General features: G+C 40.6%; 1 protein-coding gene across 6 annotated transcripts in view; it reads right to left on the bottom strand.

Annotated features, from left to right (window-relative positions):
* TP63 (tumor protein p63) overlaps positions 1 to 21,322 on the bottom strand; it is a 103,349-nt gene that overhangs the window by 66,115 nt on the left and 15,912 nt on the right. For all 6 annotated transcript variants that reach the window (XM_077754384.1, XM_077754383.1, XM_077754385.1 and 3 more), the window contains one exon: positions 17,882 to 18,136. In XM_077754384.1, the coding sequence (XP_077610510.1) occupies positions 17,882 to 18,136 (255 nt within the window). The remainder of the gene's footprint in view (positions 1 to 17,881; positions 18,137 to 21,322) is intronic.

Below are 21,322 nucleotides of genomic sequence, written 5' to 3' on the forward strand. Positions count from 1 at the left end.
TCTGACCTACAAAACTGATGCCTGGGCCAGCAGTGACTCATAAAGCTGGAGACATTAGCTCATGGCAATGATTCAGTCATGAGAATTCTGACGAGGGCCTCTCCCCTCACTGGTGCTTCAAGGGGGAAGTCGGTCCCTGGAAGGTACGGCTTAGGACCTAGGCACAAATGTTAATGTATCTGTGGTCAAGCACCCCGAGGAGAAGCAAGGCTTTCTGTGTGACAGCAGCCGCCCTAGGGAGAAAATAACTCCATAAGCTAACGCCTGCAGCACACTCCAGTTGGAAGAGCCTTACAAAGATGTTCTTAAACCCCACAGCCAGCCATTTCAATCAGCCCAAGAGAGCAGTGTGAATTCTATTCTAGAGACTACTTGGCTTTCTCCTCATGGAGAGAGGGAAGGCATTGGGTCAAGTGTCTGGAGGCTAGTAGGCTTTGGCTTTTATTACTAGGGGTGACAGAGAACATGGTAGGAAGTTTTGAAATAGGCTGGATAATAATCATCTCATTCAAGCAGAGCCTTCAGCTTGGACATCAGTAAAAGGATGCGAATATTAATTTTGCAAGACAGGAAGCTGTAAGCCTTACCTGCTGTCTCCATCTCAAGGTAGCAGTGACAGTTTGCACGAGGAGAGACTTCCAAGTTTTCAAACCACTGGCACCTCGCTACCTCACTTGACCCTCAGAGCAACCCTGGAGAGTAGGTGCCGGTATCCTTGTTCAAAAGAGGAGAAAACTAAGGCACTAAGGAGGTTAAGTGATTTGCTAAGGCCCCAGCTAGAAAATGGCTGCCAATCCTTTCCGAACATCTCTCTCCTGGTAAGACAGTTAATCATTTCAGCTCCTTCTTTGGCTCCCCATTCCTCCTCCCTTCCTTCCTATGTAGTCCCTGGAAGCAGTCACAGCCACGGCTGACTCTTGTGCTCTCTCAACACCTGCCCTTCCCATCTCAAGTGCACCGTATCAGTGAGTGAGTGGTAGGCCCCACCATCAAGTGTCCGCACAACTGTAGCGTTTTTCACACCGTTTCCCTCATTTCAGTCTCTCTTCAATCACCCTCCATACACTGCTGTGTTAATGGGCTTTCCATATGGATCAGAGCATGATACTTCCTACGCTCAAAAAAGTATTCCTATGCCTATGGGATGGAGTCCAAATGCCCTGATCTTCATAGGCTGGCCTCATTCTACCTTTCAAGGCTTAACTTTCACAGTTTCCCACACGTGACCCCAGCTTCAGGCAGAAGAGAGGAACCACCGTCCTGGAAAGGGCACAGCAGTCTTGCCTCTGTGTCTCTACTCCAGCGCCTGTCTGTAAAGTCCACTCTCTTCCCCACCTAATCAAAACCTGGCACAGAATAGGTCATCCATTGCTGTATTCCTCTTTCCTTCCAGCCACAAAAGCCTTCTCTGGATGCATAGAATTTTTAATTCAAAGTAACTTCAGAGGCCCCTTAATTGATTCTCTCATCTAAAACTTGAGTCGAGGGTCTCATCTGTTTTTACACACTGTGGTAGCTGAGCTCGCTACCACTGGAGGCAGTGCATTCCATCCGTATGGAATCCGGACCATTCTTCACTTTGAGCTGGAATCTGCAGCCCAGTGACTTCCTCTCTTTGGTGGAAATGGGGCCCTCTGTGGCCACCCAAACAGGCATAGAAAGTGGCTAGTTCCAGGAAAGCTGACAGTAAGAAAGAGCTCAGTGCGACTGGTTAAAAATATCCCTCTTTCATAGCATGGGTCTTAGTTCTTTTTGGGTTGAGGCTGACCCCCCTTTCACAGTATGGGACTTAGTTCTTTTTGGGTTGAAGCTGTAAAAATAATTCCTCCTCAGTGCTCTCTTTCAGAGTACATTAACCATTAATTTATCTCAAAACGGTTCTTATTGAATAATTGTTCAAGGGACTTCCACATCAGAAACATACATGTCAGTGTGTCTGGGTGTAACTGAAAGCCATAAATAAATAAATGTTATTCACATTCCTGGAGCTTCAATTTTAAAGATTTTTTTTTTTAGATAAGGAGAAGAAATACTTATTTTAAAGTTATATTCATATTAAAAATTTTAAAATGAAACGTTTTACAGAAACAAAACAAAACAAAAACCCAGAAAGTATATGTCTTCTAAGAATCAGGACCAACTTAGATTATATCCTCAGGATGCCCAAGATGGAGATTCATTTTTCTCTCCTCCTAATTGTGATGAAAGTTTTAAAGTATTGTTGTAGTATCATCTCCACCACAAGGTGGAAGAAGTTAGAGGTACCCCTAGAGAGGATTCCCGATTATAGTTCCCAAGGCGGCTTAGTCTAAATTCTAATTCTAATTATCCAATTATGAGCCATCCAATTAAAATCACCAGTGACTAGCCACAGTGTTAGGCACTTTCCATTGGGTGTATTTAATCCTATCAGTAAAGTGCTACCTAAAGATGTATTATTCCCATTTTATAGATGAGGAAGCTGCCTTAGGGATAGTGTCTTGCCCAAGCCTGCACAGATAGAGGGAGGCAGAATTCAACTCCAGGTCTATCAACTTACAGAGACTGAATACTTTCCACTCAACACTTTGACTCCTTAGGTACTGCGGTTTATCTTCACTTTAGCAAAAGAGCCACAGTCCTTGTTTTCAGGAAGAGGTGAAGATGTGCTAGATATCTACTAGGATGGTCACAGTACTTGTAACCATGAGATAACTAAAAATGATATTCTGTAAGCCCTCTTCCATATCTTGTAGGATTACATGTGTCATATCACATCTCATTGTAAGGTAGCAGTTGACAGAGCATTTTCATCTTAAATTGAGAATTTACAGAAAAGAGATAATCCCCTATTCTGTTTAAATGTTTCAAAGTATTACATTTTCTGCTTCTGAAGTCTAAATTCTGATGTCAAACAAATTCAGAATGCAATAAATTAGGAGCTAATCTATGCCCCACAACCATATGTCCAAGTGACAGCTTCAAAACAAATTTTCATACCATTTAAAAAAAGAAAATCTGTTAGTTTGGGAACGCTGGTAAGCAAGTTTTAGAAGGATGTAACCTCTCATGCTGCTCATATAACAGCGTGGGCAGTACCCAGGCAAAATATATCCATTCTAATCTGCTCCACTTCTAATTTATTTTGTCGTGATGCTTTATCCATGTGGTGAGCACAACTGACCCACTATTGAGACCAGTGACGAAAGATATCCAACATTTCTGGTCATTGAATATGTGGATACTCACTAGGAGCCCCAAAGGCAGATACTATGAAGGTCAGATTCAAATTAAGCTCTGTGAAGTTAGGTTGTGTTTCTGAAGGAAAGCATAATTTTAATAGTAATTATAATAAAAGAATATTTCTAACATGTAGAAAGAATATATAAAATTTTTAAAAATGCATCTAAGTTAAAATATTGCTTCAGTTACATCATGGCAGGAACTAGACTGAAGCATCACAACTACCAAAGTCAAACCGTCACTACTGCACACAGAAAATGGGACTTAAAATTGTATTGCTTGTCTTTGTTTCAATAAATTACCAGCAAATTATAATGGAGACCTTCCTTTCTGGAAATTTCAAAGCATTTAGAGAAGCATATGGAATGACATATTTACCGTATTCATTGACTAAGACCACCAACTCTTAGGTATAAAATGCATATTTCTCAAAAAGGAACTACACTTGCTAGGTAAAAGAAAATAAGTCCCATTTCCTCACCTTTCCTCAAATAGCTCAGTCAACTAAGAAGAAAACAGAAGGAAATAAAGGGTATGTTCCTATAGTTTGAAGCAACATCCAATAGATTACATGGAATGCATTCATCAAGGACGTCAAGATTTTAGATTAAATTTCAACATTCAATTTCAATTCCTTTGGCTTTCTCCTCATTTTAGAAATCCAGATTATGAAAATGTACCATAAAAGCATCTTAGAAAACATTCAATCAACACACTTAAAGGGTACACACCATACTTTTACAGAAGTACCGACTTTCTATTTTCTAACAAACCGTTCTCCCTTCTGCTCTCTGCTCTTCTTCCTTTTGATTAGCCTTTCTCCTCCCTGCTCCCAATCCCAAAATATCCAAGATGATGATTACACTTGGGTAGAGGCTGAAAGGAGATGCTATAAACACAAAAAATGTAATAAAAATTTCTCAGCACAATTTTTACACACATGTCTACACTACTGTGTGAAGAGAAGCATTATAACAGAGAACCATGGGGCGCTAGGCAAGACATGGATTCTGAAATATGAGTACATTACAGAAACTTCTACAAATGACTATCAATTTAATGCTTCTTGAGTAGAAAAGAGGTCTACATTTCCTTCTAGTTCTGCTCAGTGAAGCATTGTCTTTTCTCTAAACCTCAAGTGCCCCATCATTTGCCACTGTAGCTTTTACACCAAAAAAGTACATAGATGTGTCACGGCTTGTTAAATTATGTGATGACTTTCAGATGTAAAATATAAATATCTGCAAAATATGCCTTTCTGGGGCGCCTGGGTGGATTAGTCAATTACGTGTCTACTCTTGTTTTAGGCTCAGATCATGATCTCACGGTTGTGAGATGGAGCGCAACACTGGGCATGGAGCCTGCTTGGAATTCTCTCTTTCTCTCTCTCTCTCAGTCTCTCTCTCTCTGCCCCTCCCCTATACTCTCTCTCTCTCTCTCTCAAAGTGAATAAACATTTAAAAAGTATGCTTTTGTTACACCTATATACCAAAGTGTAAGCTATAGTCTTTGAAGATAGACATGAGATATGATCCATTATCAGTGAATATAATGCAAGAACAATATAAGCCTAAAGAAGGAGTTATCTATGGCAACCCTGNCTCTGCCCCTCCCCTATACTCCCTCTCTCTCTCTCTCAAAGTGAATAAACATTTAAAAAGTATGCTTTTGTTACACCTATATACCAAAGTGTAAGCTATAGTCTTTGAAGATAGACATGAGATATGATCCATTATCAGTGAATATAATGCAAGAACAATATAAGCCTAAAGAAGGAGTTATCTATGGCAACCCTGAGAGATTGATGATATAGTTTTCAAAGATGGATTAAAATAGTTATTTTTCAAGTTGCCTATCTTTTTTTAAATGCTTATTTACTTTAGGGGGAGGGAGGGGGGGAGAGAGAGAGAGAGAGAGAGAGAGAGAGAGAGAGAGAGAGAGAGAGAAATCTGAAGTAGGTTCCAGGCTCTCAGCTGTTAGCACAGGGCCTCAAACTCCCGAACCATGAGATCCAAACCTGAACCAAAATGGAACACTTAACCAACTGAGCCACCCAGGCACCTCTGTCAAGTACCTTTCTAAACTCAAAGGGAATAAACTTAAACTAAATCGTTTTAAAAGAGTGTGCATTGATTTACACTTGTATAACTTCAGTACATTCTAAGTATGAGAATAAGCAAAGGAGAAAGAGGTTATTTATCTAAGGGAGTTAGTTCAAAAAACTTTTTAACTATCATGTTAGGTTACATTTTCTACACGTCTATTCTAACTGTGAAAATATAAAAAAAGTTATTCCAAATTTCTGTTATGAAAACACTTTCTAACGCACCTACTGATTAACATGCTTTATTTAATTATCAAACACTATTTTCCAAAGGCCAGGCCTACAAATTACATGGTTTATTATGGAAAGGTTAAAAGAGTGAATGTAGGTGATAAATTTGAACAGAAAGCATTTATTTATTTATTTGTTGGTTGGTTGGTTTATTTTTAATTTGAGAGAGAGAGATCACAAGCCGGAGAGAGGAACAGAGGGAGAGAATTTTTTTGTTGTTGTTTTGTCTTGTTTTGTTTTTGAGAGAGAGAGAGAATGAATGAATGAATGAATGAATGAATGAATGAATGAATGAATATGTTAAGCGGGCTCCATGCCCAATGTAGAACCTGACATGGGGCTCAATCCCATGACCCTGGAATCATGACCTGAGCCAAAATTAAGAGTTGCACCCTCAACTCCTCAACTGACCACCCAGGTGCCCCAAAGAGACATTTATTTTTGTTTGTTTGTTTATTTTTGAGAGACAGAGAGAGACAGAGCATGAGTGAGGGAGGGGCAGAGAGAGAGGGAGACACAGAATCCAAAGCAGCTCCACGCTCTGAGTTGTCGGCACAGAGCCCAATGTGAGGCTTGAACCCACAAACCATGAGATCATGACCCGAGCTGAAGTCGGACATTTAACCAACTGATCCACCCAGGTGCCCCCAAAGAGACAGGATTTAAAATTAGATCCTGGATCCAACATACAACTGTGTCCTCAAAGGTATCCATGATAAATTACTCAGGCAAAGGAAGAGAGCTCTGTCCATTAGCACTCAGAGCCTTTCTCATAAACACTTACTTTTTTACTTCAAGACCGTTCTACTTTAGAGATTGTGGTGATGGTCAGGGATAGTAGACACACACACAAACTATTGAGATTTTCAAACTCCATAAGTTCCAGGTTTTTCTTTTTCCTTTTTCCTTACAAGCAAAATCTTCATACCTTTAAAATTTTATTCAAATCCTGAAAATGAAGAATGGTCTCCACTACAGAATTCTTTTTTGAATAGAATTCTTAGCAACAGGAAGATGTTTTTTAAGTATCCACTATAATTTTCCCCAGAAAAATTTTGAGCAACACAGGCATCTCAGATTACTATATGTCAAATGTTTCAAAATTCTGGCATTAAGAAGTTAATTAAAATGGTTATTATAATAGCATACCAGTTTTAGAGAAATCAATTCAAAAATAACTTAAAAATATATGCTATAAGTAAACTTAATATACATGTCAGGTCATTCAAGATATTTAAGCAAATTTTATAGGATTATGAGAAGTATTTTGCTATTTTAAACTATTATAGTGGTTCACAGTAGTCAGAATTTTGCTTATATGACATACAGTTAATCATGACTTACTTGTTGACAAGTCCTTGGTCAGAGATATAAGCCATAATAACAATGTTGTTCTTATTGGAAAATGAGATTTGCTTTCCCAAGAATACAAAATAGTAAAATGAAAAAAGTCTTAACATAGGGAATAAGGAAAAGCAAGGAAACAAGGGCAAGGGAGAGAGAAGAAAGGAATATGTTTCAAGTCCAAAGTATAATTCTTGTGATTTAACTCTTTTGTTACTCAACTAGAGTATATTTATATATACTTATGTATATTTATGTATAAATATGTATATTTATATAAGTATGCATATTTATTTTTGTATTTTCAACAAAAAGAGAATGTTTTCTTCTTTTGCTGACCCCATAAAATAATCATAATTTAAAACTATTTTATTGGTTCTGCTAAAATGTAACCAGTACAACAGTAAGAAAAAAGTAACTGATTAACAGTTGTGGGACTGAATTAAATATGTTTTAAGAAGAAATTATATTAGAAAAATCTGCATATATACATGCGATATTATCTAGAGAGTATATTTTCATCCCACTTTTATCTCTAGGGATTTATATATCTGTACTGTTTCATCCATCTCTGCTTGTGAATGGAAAACTGATGAAACTGTAAGCATTCAAGCAGGCACATCTAAAAACAAAAATCCACGATAAGCTAACATATCATGTTTTGAGAACTTGATCTCTCAGCTTCCCAACAAGTTTCACAAACTTTAATTCGGCCTCACAACAATCCAGCCAAGTAAGTATCGTAAGACCCATTGAACAGATGGGCAGAATCAAACCAAGGTGCCCCAGATCACAAGACTTGTTAGTACCCAAAAGTCTCCCTCTGAGTCCTGGGTTCTACCTGGGCACACTCTTCTGTGCCGGTCAGATGACTTCTCAGATTCAAATGAGAACCCTAACGCTAAGTAACCATTGTTCTGCCTATCTAATGTAACATGGAAACCATTCAAATAAAAAGAAGACTATTTTGAAATGGAGTACTCCTCTTCATTCTCTTTTTCCCTGATAGTAGATGATATTGGTTAAACAGCATAGAAAGTAGAAATAAAAACTGAATAACTGACCCATGAAGGAACGACTGACTGATGAACTTGAAAATTCACTGGTCCTCATATCACAATTAGAAATCTGTCGACCTTGGGAATACAATAAGATGGCAAATTATATCGGCTTTTAATTTTTTGTTTCCACTAAGAAATTTTGAGTTTTCATGATCAGATTCAACGTGAAATGAGAATCTTCCTTCTATGTGTAAAGTGAGAATCTCTCCCTGATTTACCTCACAATAAATGTGATCTAGGATCTCTGGCTACTATCAGATTTTCTTTTAAATCTCACCTGAGGGGAGCCTGATGATGGGGCCATCATCATTATTAAAAACCGCAGAAGAGACTGCTGCTAAGATCATTAGCTTTAGACCTCCGTGCATTTAATTATAGGACCCCTTGTTTTAAAAGCCTTTCCATGTCTACAGACCGTCTGCAGGGCTTCAAAGAGTCTAAGACTTTCCCTTACAATAAACTCTCCTTTAATCTTTTTTTTTTTAATGTTTTATTTATTTCTGAGAGAGAGAGAGGCAGCGTGAGCAAGGAAGGGTCAGAGAGAGAGGGAGATACAGAATCAGAAGCAGGCTCCAGGCTCTGAGCTGTCAGCACAGATCCCCATGCGGGGCTTGAACCCACTAACTGCGAGATCATGACCTGAGCTAAAGTTGGACGCTTAGCCAACTGAGCCACCCAGGTGCCCCAACTCTCCTTTAATCTTAAAGAATTGGAAATGGGTGGGCAGAAAGCCCACGTCAAGTGGCCTTCCAGTTCCGGTGACCCGAGGAGTAGATGTAGTAATTGCTGTTGATAGAAAACTATGAGGATTTACTTTACACACAGTTGCTTTTACTCATGATATGGCAGCTGATTGCTAATCCCCTTTCCTGAGAAAAATGCATGCTCCTTTCTCCATCAGAGGGGGTGGGAACCATTCATGACTTGGTCATACCACAGAAATGGCTAATATTGGGGATACAAGTGGGAGAGGGTACAGAGCTCATATAGGAGAAGGCAACGTTCCCTCAATAAATGGTATACATCATTCTGGACTGGTTTTAAGGAATCTTTATCAAGTTTAATGATATACTGCATTTCTTTTGAGTTATTAAAAATTTCATATGATATTATTCTCTGTTTAGACCTCAGTTTTCAGGTGATTTTAGTTCCGGCACACTCTCTACGTGCCAATGAAAAATAAGCTATCAGTTAGTGAGCTGAGAAGATTTATGTAAAACTCTTTAAATCTCACTGCCCTTTTATGATTACAATTTTGGCCAAGTTTGAGTTCTGCAAATTCTCTAATGATAAAAACTAAAAGCATACAGTAAGCTTTTCCTTAGATAAAAATCTAAAAATAAGTACTATTTTTATAAAATACAATTTTAATTTTAGAAATTTAGCTTTCATTTTTCATTTATTGCATGAAAAATACTGAGAAAATTCTGCAGTGACAATGTGTTGCTTAGTTTATTATAGAAAGGGATTAATCTATACAGGTTTTTAACGTGATAGAGAATTATTTCTGAATGAAATATATTTACTTGCAATCTTTCCCTTAGTTGCTTGCTCGAGATTCCAGTTATATTATTAAACTCCACACCATCTTCCCTTGTCACTATTTAATATATCCCAAGGATAACATTCAGCAAGTCAACTGTTTTGTCTATAGTGTATTATAACTTATTAAAAAATAAAATCATTACTGTCACTTAAAGATCTGGAGATATTCCACACAAACTCAGGTTTCTAGCTGTTCTTAAAAAAACTATTCTTTTAACGCCAGGTCTGCTTTCCCCCATGACAACAAGCTGGGGTTCCAAAGCACTTACCACTGTATGTGATTTCGTCTCACCGCCATCCTTGTTCTCATCATTTGATTCTGGCTGATATTTGGGTACACCACCTCTAAGGTAGCCCATTTCTAGTCAAAATGATTTGTTAAACCAAAAGGGCCTGTTGATCGGATTCCCATTCTTTTATTTTATTTTGTTTTTTTAAGCTTACTTATTTTTAATTTAAAAAAATTTTTTTTAATGTTTTATTTATTTCTAGGGGAGAGAGAGAGAGAGAGAGACAGAGACAGAGACAGCGTGAGCAGGGGAGGGTCAGAGAGAGAGGGAGTCACAGACTGAAACAGCCTCCAGGCTCTGAGCTGGCAGTCAGCACAGAGCCTGACGCGGGGCTCGAACCCACGAACTGCGAGATCATGACCTAAGCGAAAGTCGGACGCTTAACCGACTAAGCCACCCAGGCGCCCCTAAGCTTACTTATTTATTTTGAGACAGAAAGAGGCAGGGAAGACAGAGGGATAGAGAGAGAATCCGAAGCAGGCTCCATGCGGTCAGTGCAGAGCAGGACACGGGACTGAAACCCACTAACTGAGATGATGATCTGAGCAGAAATCAAGAATCAGACACTTCCCTGACTGAGTCACCCAGGCAGCCCTCGCTTCCCATGCTTGATGAAAAGGTTCATCAAGGTTGATTTATATCATGATCTTCCCAATATTAATCTACCACCCCTGGAAAGCAAAGCTACAGTGAACAAACAAGGTACTGAGTGGCCAGTAATACTTACAAAACCAAAAGAGAAACTCATCACTACTGACGATAACATAGTAAAGGAGGAGGACAAAGAGAAGAAGGGAAGGGGGGGGGAGGGAGGGATGAAGACAAGAAACAGAAGAAAAAGAAAACTTTGTCGTAGAAAAAGAAATGCCAGCTGATTTAAGTTTGCTATTTGTTTCTTTTTAATGCGTGGTGAGTTCTCATCATATTAGATATAATAAATCAGTATCAAATTTTCATTTTTAAATAAAAACCCTATAGTGCATTCAACAAATCTCTCAGAATACTGGGGGGGGAGGGGGCATAAACATTAGATTAGGTGAAACTGGCCTATCACAAATACGTTGGCCTAGAGTCAATCTAAACAAAACAGGATAAACATGCTGATTAGGTTCCTCTGCTCTGCACTGCGAACAATACCTTTTCAGCATGTCTTGCAATGGAAATTCATTTTAAAATCCAATCTAGAGTTAAGTAAGTAACACAAACCATCACCAAGAATCCTCAAGTCCTTTATTCAGTAGATTCTTCCTCAATACTTGGGGAACTAAGGAATAGCTGGTTAGCAGGTGAGTATGATCAATGTTATTATTTTCTTCACCATGAGAGAGGCACAAAAAGGCACTCCTCTGTGCATCTCTGGAGACTGGCAGGGCAGCTATGTCAAGAAGTGTAAATAACCTTGTTATGGGTAACAAATGTAACACAGGCAGGAGCCAAGTCTAGTGCTTTCGATCCCTCAGCAATAAAGCCTAACACCCACGCAATTATGAGATCAGCGCAAGCCCCCATTAAAGCTCAAACTTTGAAGACAAAAGTGTTTCCTTTGTGAAAAGAAGTTGATAAATCATATTCACCACGAAAAATTTTGTCTGTACATCATGTCCTTTGATGGGCTATTCTTAAGAGTCCCAAGATTCCAGAGGGCCATGCAATGGGCTGGCTTGCATTAGATTTCTGCAGAGTTGGCAGCCTTATTCTGGAAGTCTTACATTACAGGTAACCTGATGACAGGGAGGGTGGGCCACAGGCATGCATCTCAGCTCGCCAGTGAAGCCAAGGGGAGAGAGCTTTGCAAGACTGATATGCTGGGATCAATGAAACTCTCCAGGGAACTGGCTGTTCCCCTTTCAAATGCCACCTCCCTAATCTCTCCACTTGCTCAAGTCAGATTCTTAAAAGCTCTGAACAGGACATGAGGCTGGCATGATTAGGAAAGGCAAAGGAAGAATGCTCTCTATAAATCATGGGTGGAGGGAAAAAGCATCAAATTTACAGTTAACAATCAAGGTCAGATCTGGGGTATACTGCTTGGAACTATAATTGCTTCCTTTAACCATGAAGAGAAAACAAAGTCTCTTAATATTTATTAAGGGCCTACTGTACGCTAGACAGTGTGCTGGGTACCAGGTCAGGATGCCTGCCCGCTAAGACCTTGAAATCTATTCAGGGAGAAAGTCACAATAGCAAAAAAGGATTGTACGTCCAAAGGCCAGGTCATTATCTCACAAGCACAACAAAAACCACTCACCTGAGGTTTTCACAGTGTTTGCCCACAGATAATACTGTGTGTCATGGGTTATGAGAAAACAGCTCTCAAATTGACAAAGGTTTATAATCGAGACAGACTGACTTATATTCACAAAGAGGCCTGGTGACTAGAGTTCAGTGAAAGAAAACACTCTGCCCCCCAGAAGTGGGGTTCTTACCAGACCTCTCTGTTCTCAGGTACCACTGAAAGCCGATCTCTTCCCCACCAATAATTCCAAAAGCGATCCAGGTCAGGACATATGATTCTTTCTAATGGCCACAGAGTGATTCTTTATATGGATTTGCCCCAAATTATTGAAAGTACCACAGTGGCGAGCGTGTAGGCTCTCCCCAGTACTCTGCCATTGCGAATCAATGTGTTGGCCCATTTCACATAAGTGAAATCTACAGTTTTCCTCTATTTAACATGATGACTAAAAACGGCATCCCCATTAATGTAGTGGCAGGTTAACAATGAAAAATAAATGCTGAAGTCAACAGGTTCTGAAAATATGGAGAGGGCCTTGCCTTGTGCAGGCAAGGAGCCTGCATCGGCTTGGGCAGGCTTAGGAAAATAGCACAGCCACCCTGCCTGTGTATGGGCCAGCCTGTTATCATTCTATAGCATCTATTCATATATTTGGATAGTGGATAATATCACAGTCCCCTAGAGCTAGAGTATGCATGTTAATAGCCTGAAAGCACTAAGAAAAGCAAGAAAAGTAGAAACATTCTGCTCTGCGTTCCTTTATCTTATTACTTGTTGTACCAGTGAACCCTCACAAAACTGTAATAAGCTCATGAAACAAAGGGATCAAAATTCAGATTCATAAACATTATATGCCCATGGCAAGTCGGGTGCTGATTAGTGCCCTATACAGGTCGTGCAATCCTCATAATAAGGAATGGATGAACATGCCCACTTGTAGGCATGAAAAAGTGAGGTTCAAAGAGATTGGATTCTTTGGGTAGGTCCCTTATGCCACTAGGAAATTTCAGAATTGCAGTCTGTACCTGAGTTTCCTGCCAATTCTACAATACCATTCTGTCAACTCTCTTATGGCTAATGGTTCCTAGCTACCATACTGGAGTAGCACCTTAATATAATAAGTAGTAAGTCTCTCCTAACAGGAGCAATTATATTGTAGAAACAAGCAGAGACTGAAAGTAAATCCTAAATTCAGTGTTGGTTTGGGTTTGCACGTGTATGTGTGTGTGTCCGTGAATAGAGAATATGGAAAAATGAAATCACGCTTCATTTTATTTTATTGGAGAAGTTTAAAATCAATACCCTATTTTTATGGAAACACAACCGTATTTGTTCTATAAAAAATAGAGGCGTGCCTGGGTGACTCAATCAGTTAAGCGTCCAACTTTGGCTCAGGTCACGATCTCATGGTTTGTGAGTTCGAGACCTGTGTTGGGCTCGGTGCTGACAGCTCAGGGCCTGGAGTCTGCTTCTGATTCTGTGTCTCCCTGTCTCTCTGCTCCTCCTCCACTCACATTCTGTCTCTGTCTCTCTTTTTTTCTTTCTCTCAAAAATAAACATTAAAAAATAAATAAAAAATAGAGAAAGCAAAGGGAAGATGCCTACATACTTTAAGTATATTAATTATGTTTTGGCAGTAATTCTGCATAAAACCAGAATTAAAAGGGAAAACACGAAAGGACAATGACAAGTGATAAAATGGTACTAAAACGGTTTTTATTACAGAATTCCCAGAATGCTGTGCAGTAAGTGTAGCTCTTCCTACTGACAGCTGCTTCTGCTGCTTCCCGTTTGCACGCAGTTTTAAATTATAGTGTCTGGGGCCCCTGGGTGGCTCAGTCAGTTGAGCATCCAACTTCAGCTCAGGTCATGATCTCACGGTTCGTGGGTTCGAGCCCCGCGTCGGGTTCTGTGCTGACAGCTCAGAGCCTGGAGCCTGCTTTGGATTCTGTGTCTCCCTCTCTCTCTGACACTCCCCTGCTCATGCTGCCTCTCTCATTCTCTCAGAAATAAATAAAATATTAAATTATAGTGTTTAATTTTGAAAAGTTGCTTTAAAATGTACAGACTGCCTAAGAAATAGGTGTTGTGTAATATGACATTTAAAAAGCCTTCTATTGGCTAGGCTTTAGCCCCATACTACACAGGGCCCGTGGGTCCCTGTATATCTCCTTCTATCAGGGGGAAAGACAGTCTAGACAGGATGGCAGACAGACTTGAACTGGTAGTGAGGGACCCTGGGTTCCTCTCCCTTCTCGACGGGTGGTCAGCTTTGTAACCTTGACTTCTCTAGGTTTCCTCATTTATAAAAGTGGGGCTAACAGCCTCAGCTGTGAGGCTCAGCCCAAATAAAAGTATGGGACAATACTTTTAAAAATGTGAGGTCTATGGGGGCACCTGGGTGGCTCAGACCGTAAGCGCCCAACTCTTGGTTTTGGCTCAGGTCAGAATCTCACAGCTTATGACAGCTCTGCTGTCATGCTGACGGTGCTGAGCCTGCTTGGCATTCTCTATCTCACTCTCTGCCCCTCCCTCCCACACTCATGCATGTGCTGGTGCTAGCTCGCTCTCTCTCTCTCTCTCTCTCCCCCCATCAAATTAAATAATCTTTGAAAAACAAACAAAAACAGTGAGGTCTGTGTCTAAGTGGGGGGATATATAATTTGGCTTAGAGAATTAGATGCTGCTCTATACCAGATACCAGTGTCCATGGCTAGATCCGAGGTCTTTTCAGGTGATTTCAATTGCTACTCAGATAAGGGTTCAAGTGTCCTAAGTTAGAAGAAATGCAACTGAGCCTAAAGTAAAACTGACGCTGAACAAGAAAGGACTACTTAGGAAAACTCTAGACACCACACGCTACACTAGAAGGAGAGAATGGACATCTAATCCAACCTATTCTATAAAATCTGTAAAATTCTATAGGATTCTGTAAAATATGTAGGGTAGACTGTAGAGAGCTGGTTTGAAATCCAAGAAAGACAAAACAGCTTAACCCAGGCCACTCATTAAATGGCAGGCAAAACACCTAACAAGAACTTATGTCCTTCTAAAAGTGGCCTATGCTGATTTTTAATACTAGCACACCAGAAGAAAGGAAAATAGATTTCACCGGACTCAGCCCTTTCCTCATCAAAGACACAGACAGAACTCGAGCAAGACCAAGTGGACTTGGCTACAGTCACAAAGATGATCATGTCTAGAATCCAGGTTTTCTGTCCCACAAACAGTGGCCCTTCCCCTAACACCAGTGCCTACCCCCTGGATTCAGGGCACTGACCTCAAGGTTGTCCCATGTATGGAAATTTTACCAGAAAGACTCCACAAGACATTTCCTCTTCTTTTTAACCTATCACTTAGGTATATATCCCCAGCCGTGTGTGTGTGTGTGTGTGTGTGTCCCAATTTACTTCTCCTAGAGAGGTGGCTTTGATGGTTCAGAATTGTGTTCAATATGGAAAAACATAAACATTAAGATTTCTGTATGAGGAGGGGCGCCTGGGTGGCTCAGTCGGCTAAGCGTCCGACTTCAGCTCAGGTCATGATCTCACAGTTCGTGGGTTCGAGTCCTGTGTCGGGCTCTGTGCTGATAGCCAGCTCAGAGCCTGGAGCCTGCTTCAGATTCTGTGTCTCCCTCTCTCTCTGACCCTCCCCTGCTCACACTGTCTCTATCTCTCTCTCAAAAATAAATAAAAAACATTAAAAAAAAGATTTATGTATGAGGAGGTGATGGGGGAGGCAAAGGAGGCTGATTTAAGGTTGCATTTGCAACAAGATCTATCACCATGGTTCTTACACCATTTTAGAAGGGAAGTGAGCAGTCATTTAGTGGCCTCCATATGTCCATCAACCCTTCAGATGTGCTTATTCCTAACACAGTGGAGCTCGGTCTGGGTACACAAATGAAAGACTGTTAGCCTGGAAGATCAGGGATCCGGAACATCCAATCGGCGACCCCTATCCTAAAGCACATTGTGCTCCATTTATAAAATGGTTAGTCGAGAAGATTTTCAGCAAAGTATTACTTAGACTGATCAACCAATATTTATTAAGGCCTATGAGCTTTAAGTTTACTTCCCTTTAGTGTCCATCTCCAGGATTATTCATATAAAAGACACTCAAGATTATGATACAATTGATAAATCACACAGGGAAAAAAGATCAAACTGTAGGCTCATAGTTAGGCTTTTAGGTCTGAAATGTGAACCACGACAGAACTACTTTTCACACTGTGATAACAAAGCACTAAAACAGAATTTTAGGCAAATTTTGAACATCCCGATGTGGAATGGTAGAAAAAGAAAGAAAGAGGGGTGCCTGGGTGGCTCGGCTGGTTAAGCGTCCAACTTCAGCTCAGGTCATGATCTCAGAGTTCCTGAGTTCAACTCGAATCGGGCTCTGTGCTGACAGCTCAGATCCTGGAGCCTGCTTCGGATTCTGTGTGTGTCTCTCTCTCTCTGTCCCTTTCCAACTCATGTTCTCTGTCTCTGTCTCTTTCTCTCTCTCTCAAAAAAAATGAATAAACATTTAAAAAAAACTTTTCTTAATTAAAAAGAAAAGAAAAAGAAAGAAAGAACACAATCTGGCGGGGAGGCCAGAATCAGAAATAGGTCCTGCTGCACAAAAGCTTCTGTCCATTTAGGGATGTCGTTAAACCTCTACATTCTTAGCTTTCCTCACTAGTCAAACGGGAAGTATACAGCTCATCCTACCTAGCACACAAAGAAGTGAAGACAAAATGAGGGAACACATGTGAAATGACATTGGGAGGTAGTGACATAAATGTTGATTGTTTTGTGAACCAGATACAGCTGGACTAAAGCAATAGTGAACTAGATGCTATAACGTAAAAGTAAAACACTTTCCCAAGAAACCTATTTGCCAAAGAGGGGGAAAAAACCGTGAAAGCAATTCTAAAGCTACCTGTCAATAAGAGGACGATATTTGGAAGCGCTTTTGGAATCTATGCAAATATTAAGTTGTTTGAAAAATATGCACGCCACTTTGGTTTGGGCATTCTTTGATCAAACAATTAAAGCAAGCCTTGTATATCTCCTCCCTTATATATAAGCTTTATTTATAATACCTTACAATATGAACTTTGAAACAGAATAAGCATTCTTGCACCTTTTTAAGTTTTGAAAATATTTCCGTATTTTCTTGGAAAAGTTATATATGTAAAGTTCTTTTTTCCAACATTTCTCATCAGAATGTCTTTGGACTAATTCAGGACTCTGGGGTGCAGTTTTAGAAGCTTCTTTGGTGGGGGGGAATTCTAAATATAATGAATCCATTTGTATCAGTAAATTACTATTCGTGTTTTAGAACCTACACGTATAAACAAATTTAGCCCTTCCTTAATAAGTGAGATTTACATTTATTACTCCATGTCTGTGATTTTATTTTTTAGTCACGTATTAATATGGCATTTACTTCTTTAAAATAATGAGGCTGGTAAGTAACCCACATTCTGGAAAATGCAAATACGTATCCTATGACTATGATGTTTCTTGTTGGCATAATGCTTTATAGCTTTGCAAAAACTTTCACACCAAGGACCCCTGACAGCAGGAATGGAGAGAACAGATCTGCTGAAATCGCTAGAAGCCATTCAGAATACAGGGCTTTGGTTCCCAGATCGGCACTTTGGCCACGTGATGGCACTTTTTCTTTCTCTGGTTCAATGTTAAACATTCGAAACCAAAATATCCTTGGAGGGCAGGGAGAAACTGTGTGAAATGAACCTCTCAGCTTTGACAGGGTTGAGAAGTCCCCAGGGGGGCAAGGAAAGACCACCCTCCGAGGCAAGGGTCAGGTTTAAGGGCACGCAGGTGCCCAGGGCTCTTACCGTCCAGGTGGCCGACTTGGCGGTGCTAGATTGCTGGAAAGACACGTCGAAGCTGTGCGGGCCCGGGTAGTCGGTGTTGGAGGGGATGGCGGGGGACGGCGAGAGGGCATCGAAGGTGGAGCTGGGCTGCGCATAGGGCGACGGTGCCGTGACGCTGTTCTGCGCGTGGTCTGTATTGTAGGGGCTGGTGGACGAGGAGCCGTTCTGAATCTGCTGGTCCATGCTGTTCAGGAGCCCCAGGTTTGTGTACTGTGGCTGCAGGGCACCCAGAAACCCCAGAGTTAGCTATTTCAGCTGCACAACATTGCTCCAAAAAGGCATCATTTGGTGCATGCATTGTACAGAAATCCAACTTGGGTCTATGAAACTTCACATTTCAAGTAAAAGGATCCATTTGTGATACACATAAACGTCAAGGGAAGTTTGAGACCCCTGTGTGCCTTATAAGGACCTGCACAGATCACATAGCTTAATGTGCAGCCTTCGGAGACTGTGTTTTCCTGAAGACCAACTGAAAGTAGAATATATCAATGATACTGAGGTAGCGTTGTATGGTGACAGACAGTGGCTGCATGTGTGGTGAGCATCGCATCGGGTATAGACTTGGCATCAGTATATTATACCTCTAAAACTAATGTAACATTGTGTGTCAGCTATAAAGTTTTAAAAATGTATGCTCATTAACAAACTGGACAAAAAAGTCCAGTGTTTAGTAGGTGTATAGAAGGTCTTCCAAATAAATGAAGACCATCTGCTACTTTTTTTCTCCCTTCCTGCCATGATATTCAGAATGAGAAAGATCACTGGATAGATATGTTCTAAAAGGGATGTGAGCATCAAATCATTGTAGATGGAGCAAAAGCAGATGTTCTCCAAATTTCCTTGTAGTCTTATTATCTAAATTCCGTCCCAAGGTACCAAGAAGGCCCCCCAACCCCCTGACCAAGGACTCATTTCATCAAGCCTGGTGAAGCATCAGTAGCAAGGTCAGGGAGAGTCCCCTATATATTTTTAAAAGTCACATGTTTGCATGTCATCCAAACACAGCCTCATTTTGCTTCTGCTCTTTCGTTTTCTTTGTGGCAGTTTAATCTTTGCTAGAGTAGAACATGTGTAAGAGAAATATCACTTAGTTATCATCAGCATTCTATATTTGATATAATTGAGAAGTACATTAGCTCGTGTCACTCTCTGCCAGATGCTTTATGTCTTCTGTGCAAACAGTTACAGAGTAGGCACTCTGGCCAAGGGGTACGGAAAGAATGAGTTAACTTTTCGTTTAATCTGCCAAAAAAATACACAACTATCAGAGAGGGGGAGCGATCTGCATAAGCATCAGCTAATAAGCAAAGAGTGGGAATTTTGAAACCAAATCTTCTGACTCCAAGTCCAGGGCCTGCCCAACACCATGACACCTGTCAGCCTGAGGAGATAATTCAAGTCATTCCTAAACTTGAGTCAAACTGGACACGTTTCTGGAAGGGGCACCCACCCCATGGTACAGGTTTGCTTGTCCACGTCAATCTCATCGTTTCCTCAAGTGAGTGAAGGGGAAACCAGGCAAAAGCAAGAAGAGAAAAAGCAATTTTGCAGGCACCTGCTTTAGAAAGGAAAGGAGCCTGGCCCCTCACTGGAAAAAAGAACTCTGATGGCCCCAGACCCCCCCGTAAAACGATGGAGGAGAACAAACTTACAGAGGCACTAGAAGCTTGACAAAAATGTTAATTAAACCAAGTTATTTAACTAAACTTTCGGTATTTCACATGGGGAGGAGAGACGAAGAACTCCCCCATTCCATTCAGTCCAGAGAGCATCTGTCTAAATGTTAAAGGCCACATGCCCATTCCATTACATTTATACTTTCGCATTCCACTGGCGAATGCCACGTCCCCATTTGCTCTTCAAATGACTATTAATCTCCTGACACTTATCCCCCTGCTGACAAGAGCAGCTGTTTGTCTTGCCCCTGCTCCCCTCTGACTTCTGCAGCAACTATTCCCTGCCTTGTCCTTCATCTTCAACTATGCCCTCTTGATAGGTGAGGCAGGCTTGCAGGTGAGCCGACTCGGGTAGAGGGGAACCGAACCCGAGGCTCCACAAAGTGCCCACACCCCACCCCAGGTCCGAGTTCAAGTCCTCAGGCATCTAGGCCTGAAGCAGCAGCGGAGGAATGGGATTGAAAAGATATTATTTGTGTTCAAGTTAAGGGTCAGCATGCAAAGCCCTCCTGAACATCCCTTAGGAATCAGATAATGCTCCCAGAGGCACGTGCTTCCCTACAGCAGTACAATTAGGGAAGCGGCCGGCCCTGACATAAAGGACAAAGAAACTCGGCCGAGCACTTTCTCACAGGCAGTAAAATGCCTGTTGAGCCACCCCTTTCCTGGCCCTTCCAGCTACGCAGAATGGAACTTCGGCTAATTGTGGGCTTGGATGAGAACAAAGAAACAGAGCCCTTTGAAATTTTTTTTTTCAATATATGTCAAGAGAAAAGTTTTTGGGACCAGCTTTAAAAGCCAGTGAGCAAACACTCAGCGCTTCTCGAAGGACTTAAGAGAAATGGAAAATGCATTTACCTCAGAGGCACATAGGGGACCCCCTAGAATAGCAGGCAGGAAGGCTGAACGCAGTGGGTGGTTCTAAAGAAGCAGAAACCTTATTCCGAGTTTAATAGCACTGCGGGTGCTGATGGCTGGGCTTTTAAATGCCATCATGTGTAATTCCAACCAGTTTAGGTGAAATATTTTACTTCATAACAACAGAGTATGCTTCCAATATCTCAGTTTATGTAGGCATCGTAAAGCTGGAATTCTCAGGTTTAGACAAAGAGCTGCTTACCATCCAAGATAAAAATGGAAGAACACATTTCAATTCAAACCTTTCTTAAGTTTTACTTTAAAGAAACATAAGCCAAGTAGTATACCCAATTGTCTTAAAAGAAAGTCTAAAGTATAAAACCAGTACTACTAACTTTAAATGAATTAGCCTAGGGGCCCCTGGGTGGCTCAGTCAGTTAAGCATCTGACTTCGGCCCAGGTCATGATCTCACAGTTCATGGGTTCGAGCCCCACATCGGGCTCTGTGCTGACAGCTCAGAGCCTGGAGCCTGCTTTGGATTCTGTGTCTCCCTGTCTCTCTATTCCTCTCCTGCTCATGCTCTGTTTCTTTCTCTCTCAAAAGTAAATAAACATTAAAAAAATTTTTTTAAATAATTAATTAATTAATCAGCCTAAAATACAAACAAGAACAAACCCACCAAAATAGGAATTCCATGAATGGAAGTCTACTTGGATACTTTACATAACTTTATTAAAACTCGAGGTCATAAACCTGTCATGGGAAACAGTACTTTTGAAGTTATTTTAAAAAGCATTTAGTTAACAACAACAACAGAAGTTTCTTCTGTGCTTCTTTCATTTGACACGAGAGTGGACATGTTGA

Source organism: Crocuta crocuta, unplaced genomic scaffold, assembly GCF_008692635.1.
Source record: "Crocuta crocuta isolate KB4526 unplaced genomic scaffold, BGI_CrCroc_1.0 scaffold70, whole genome shotgun sequence".
NCBI classification, from domain to species: domain Eukaryota; kingdom Metazoa; phylum Chordata; class Mammalia; order Carnivora; family Hyaenidae; genus Crocuta; species Crocuta crocuta.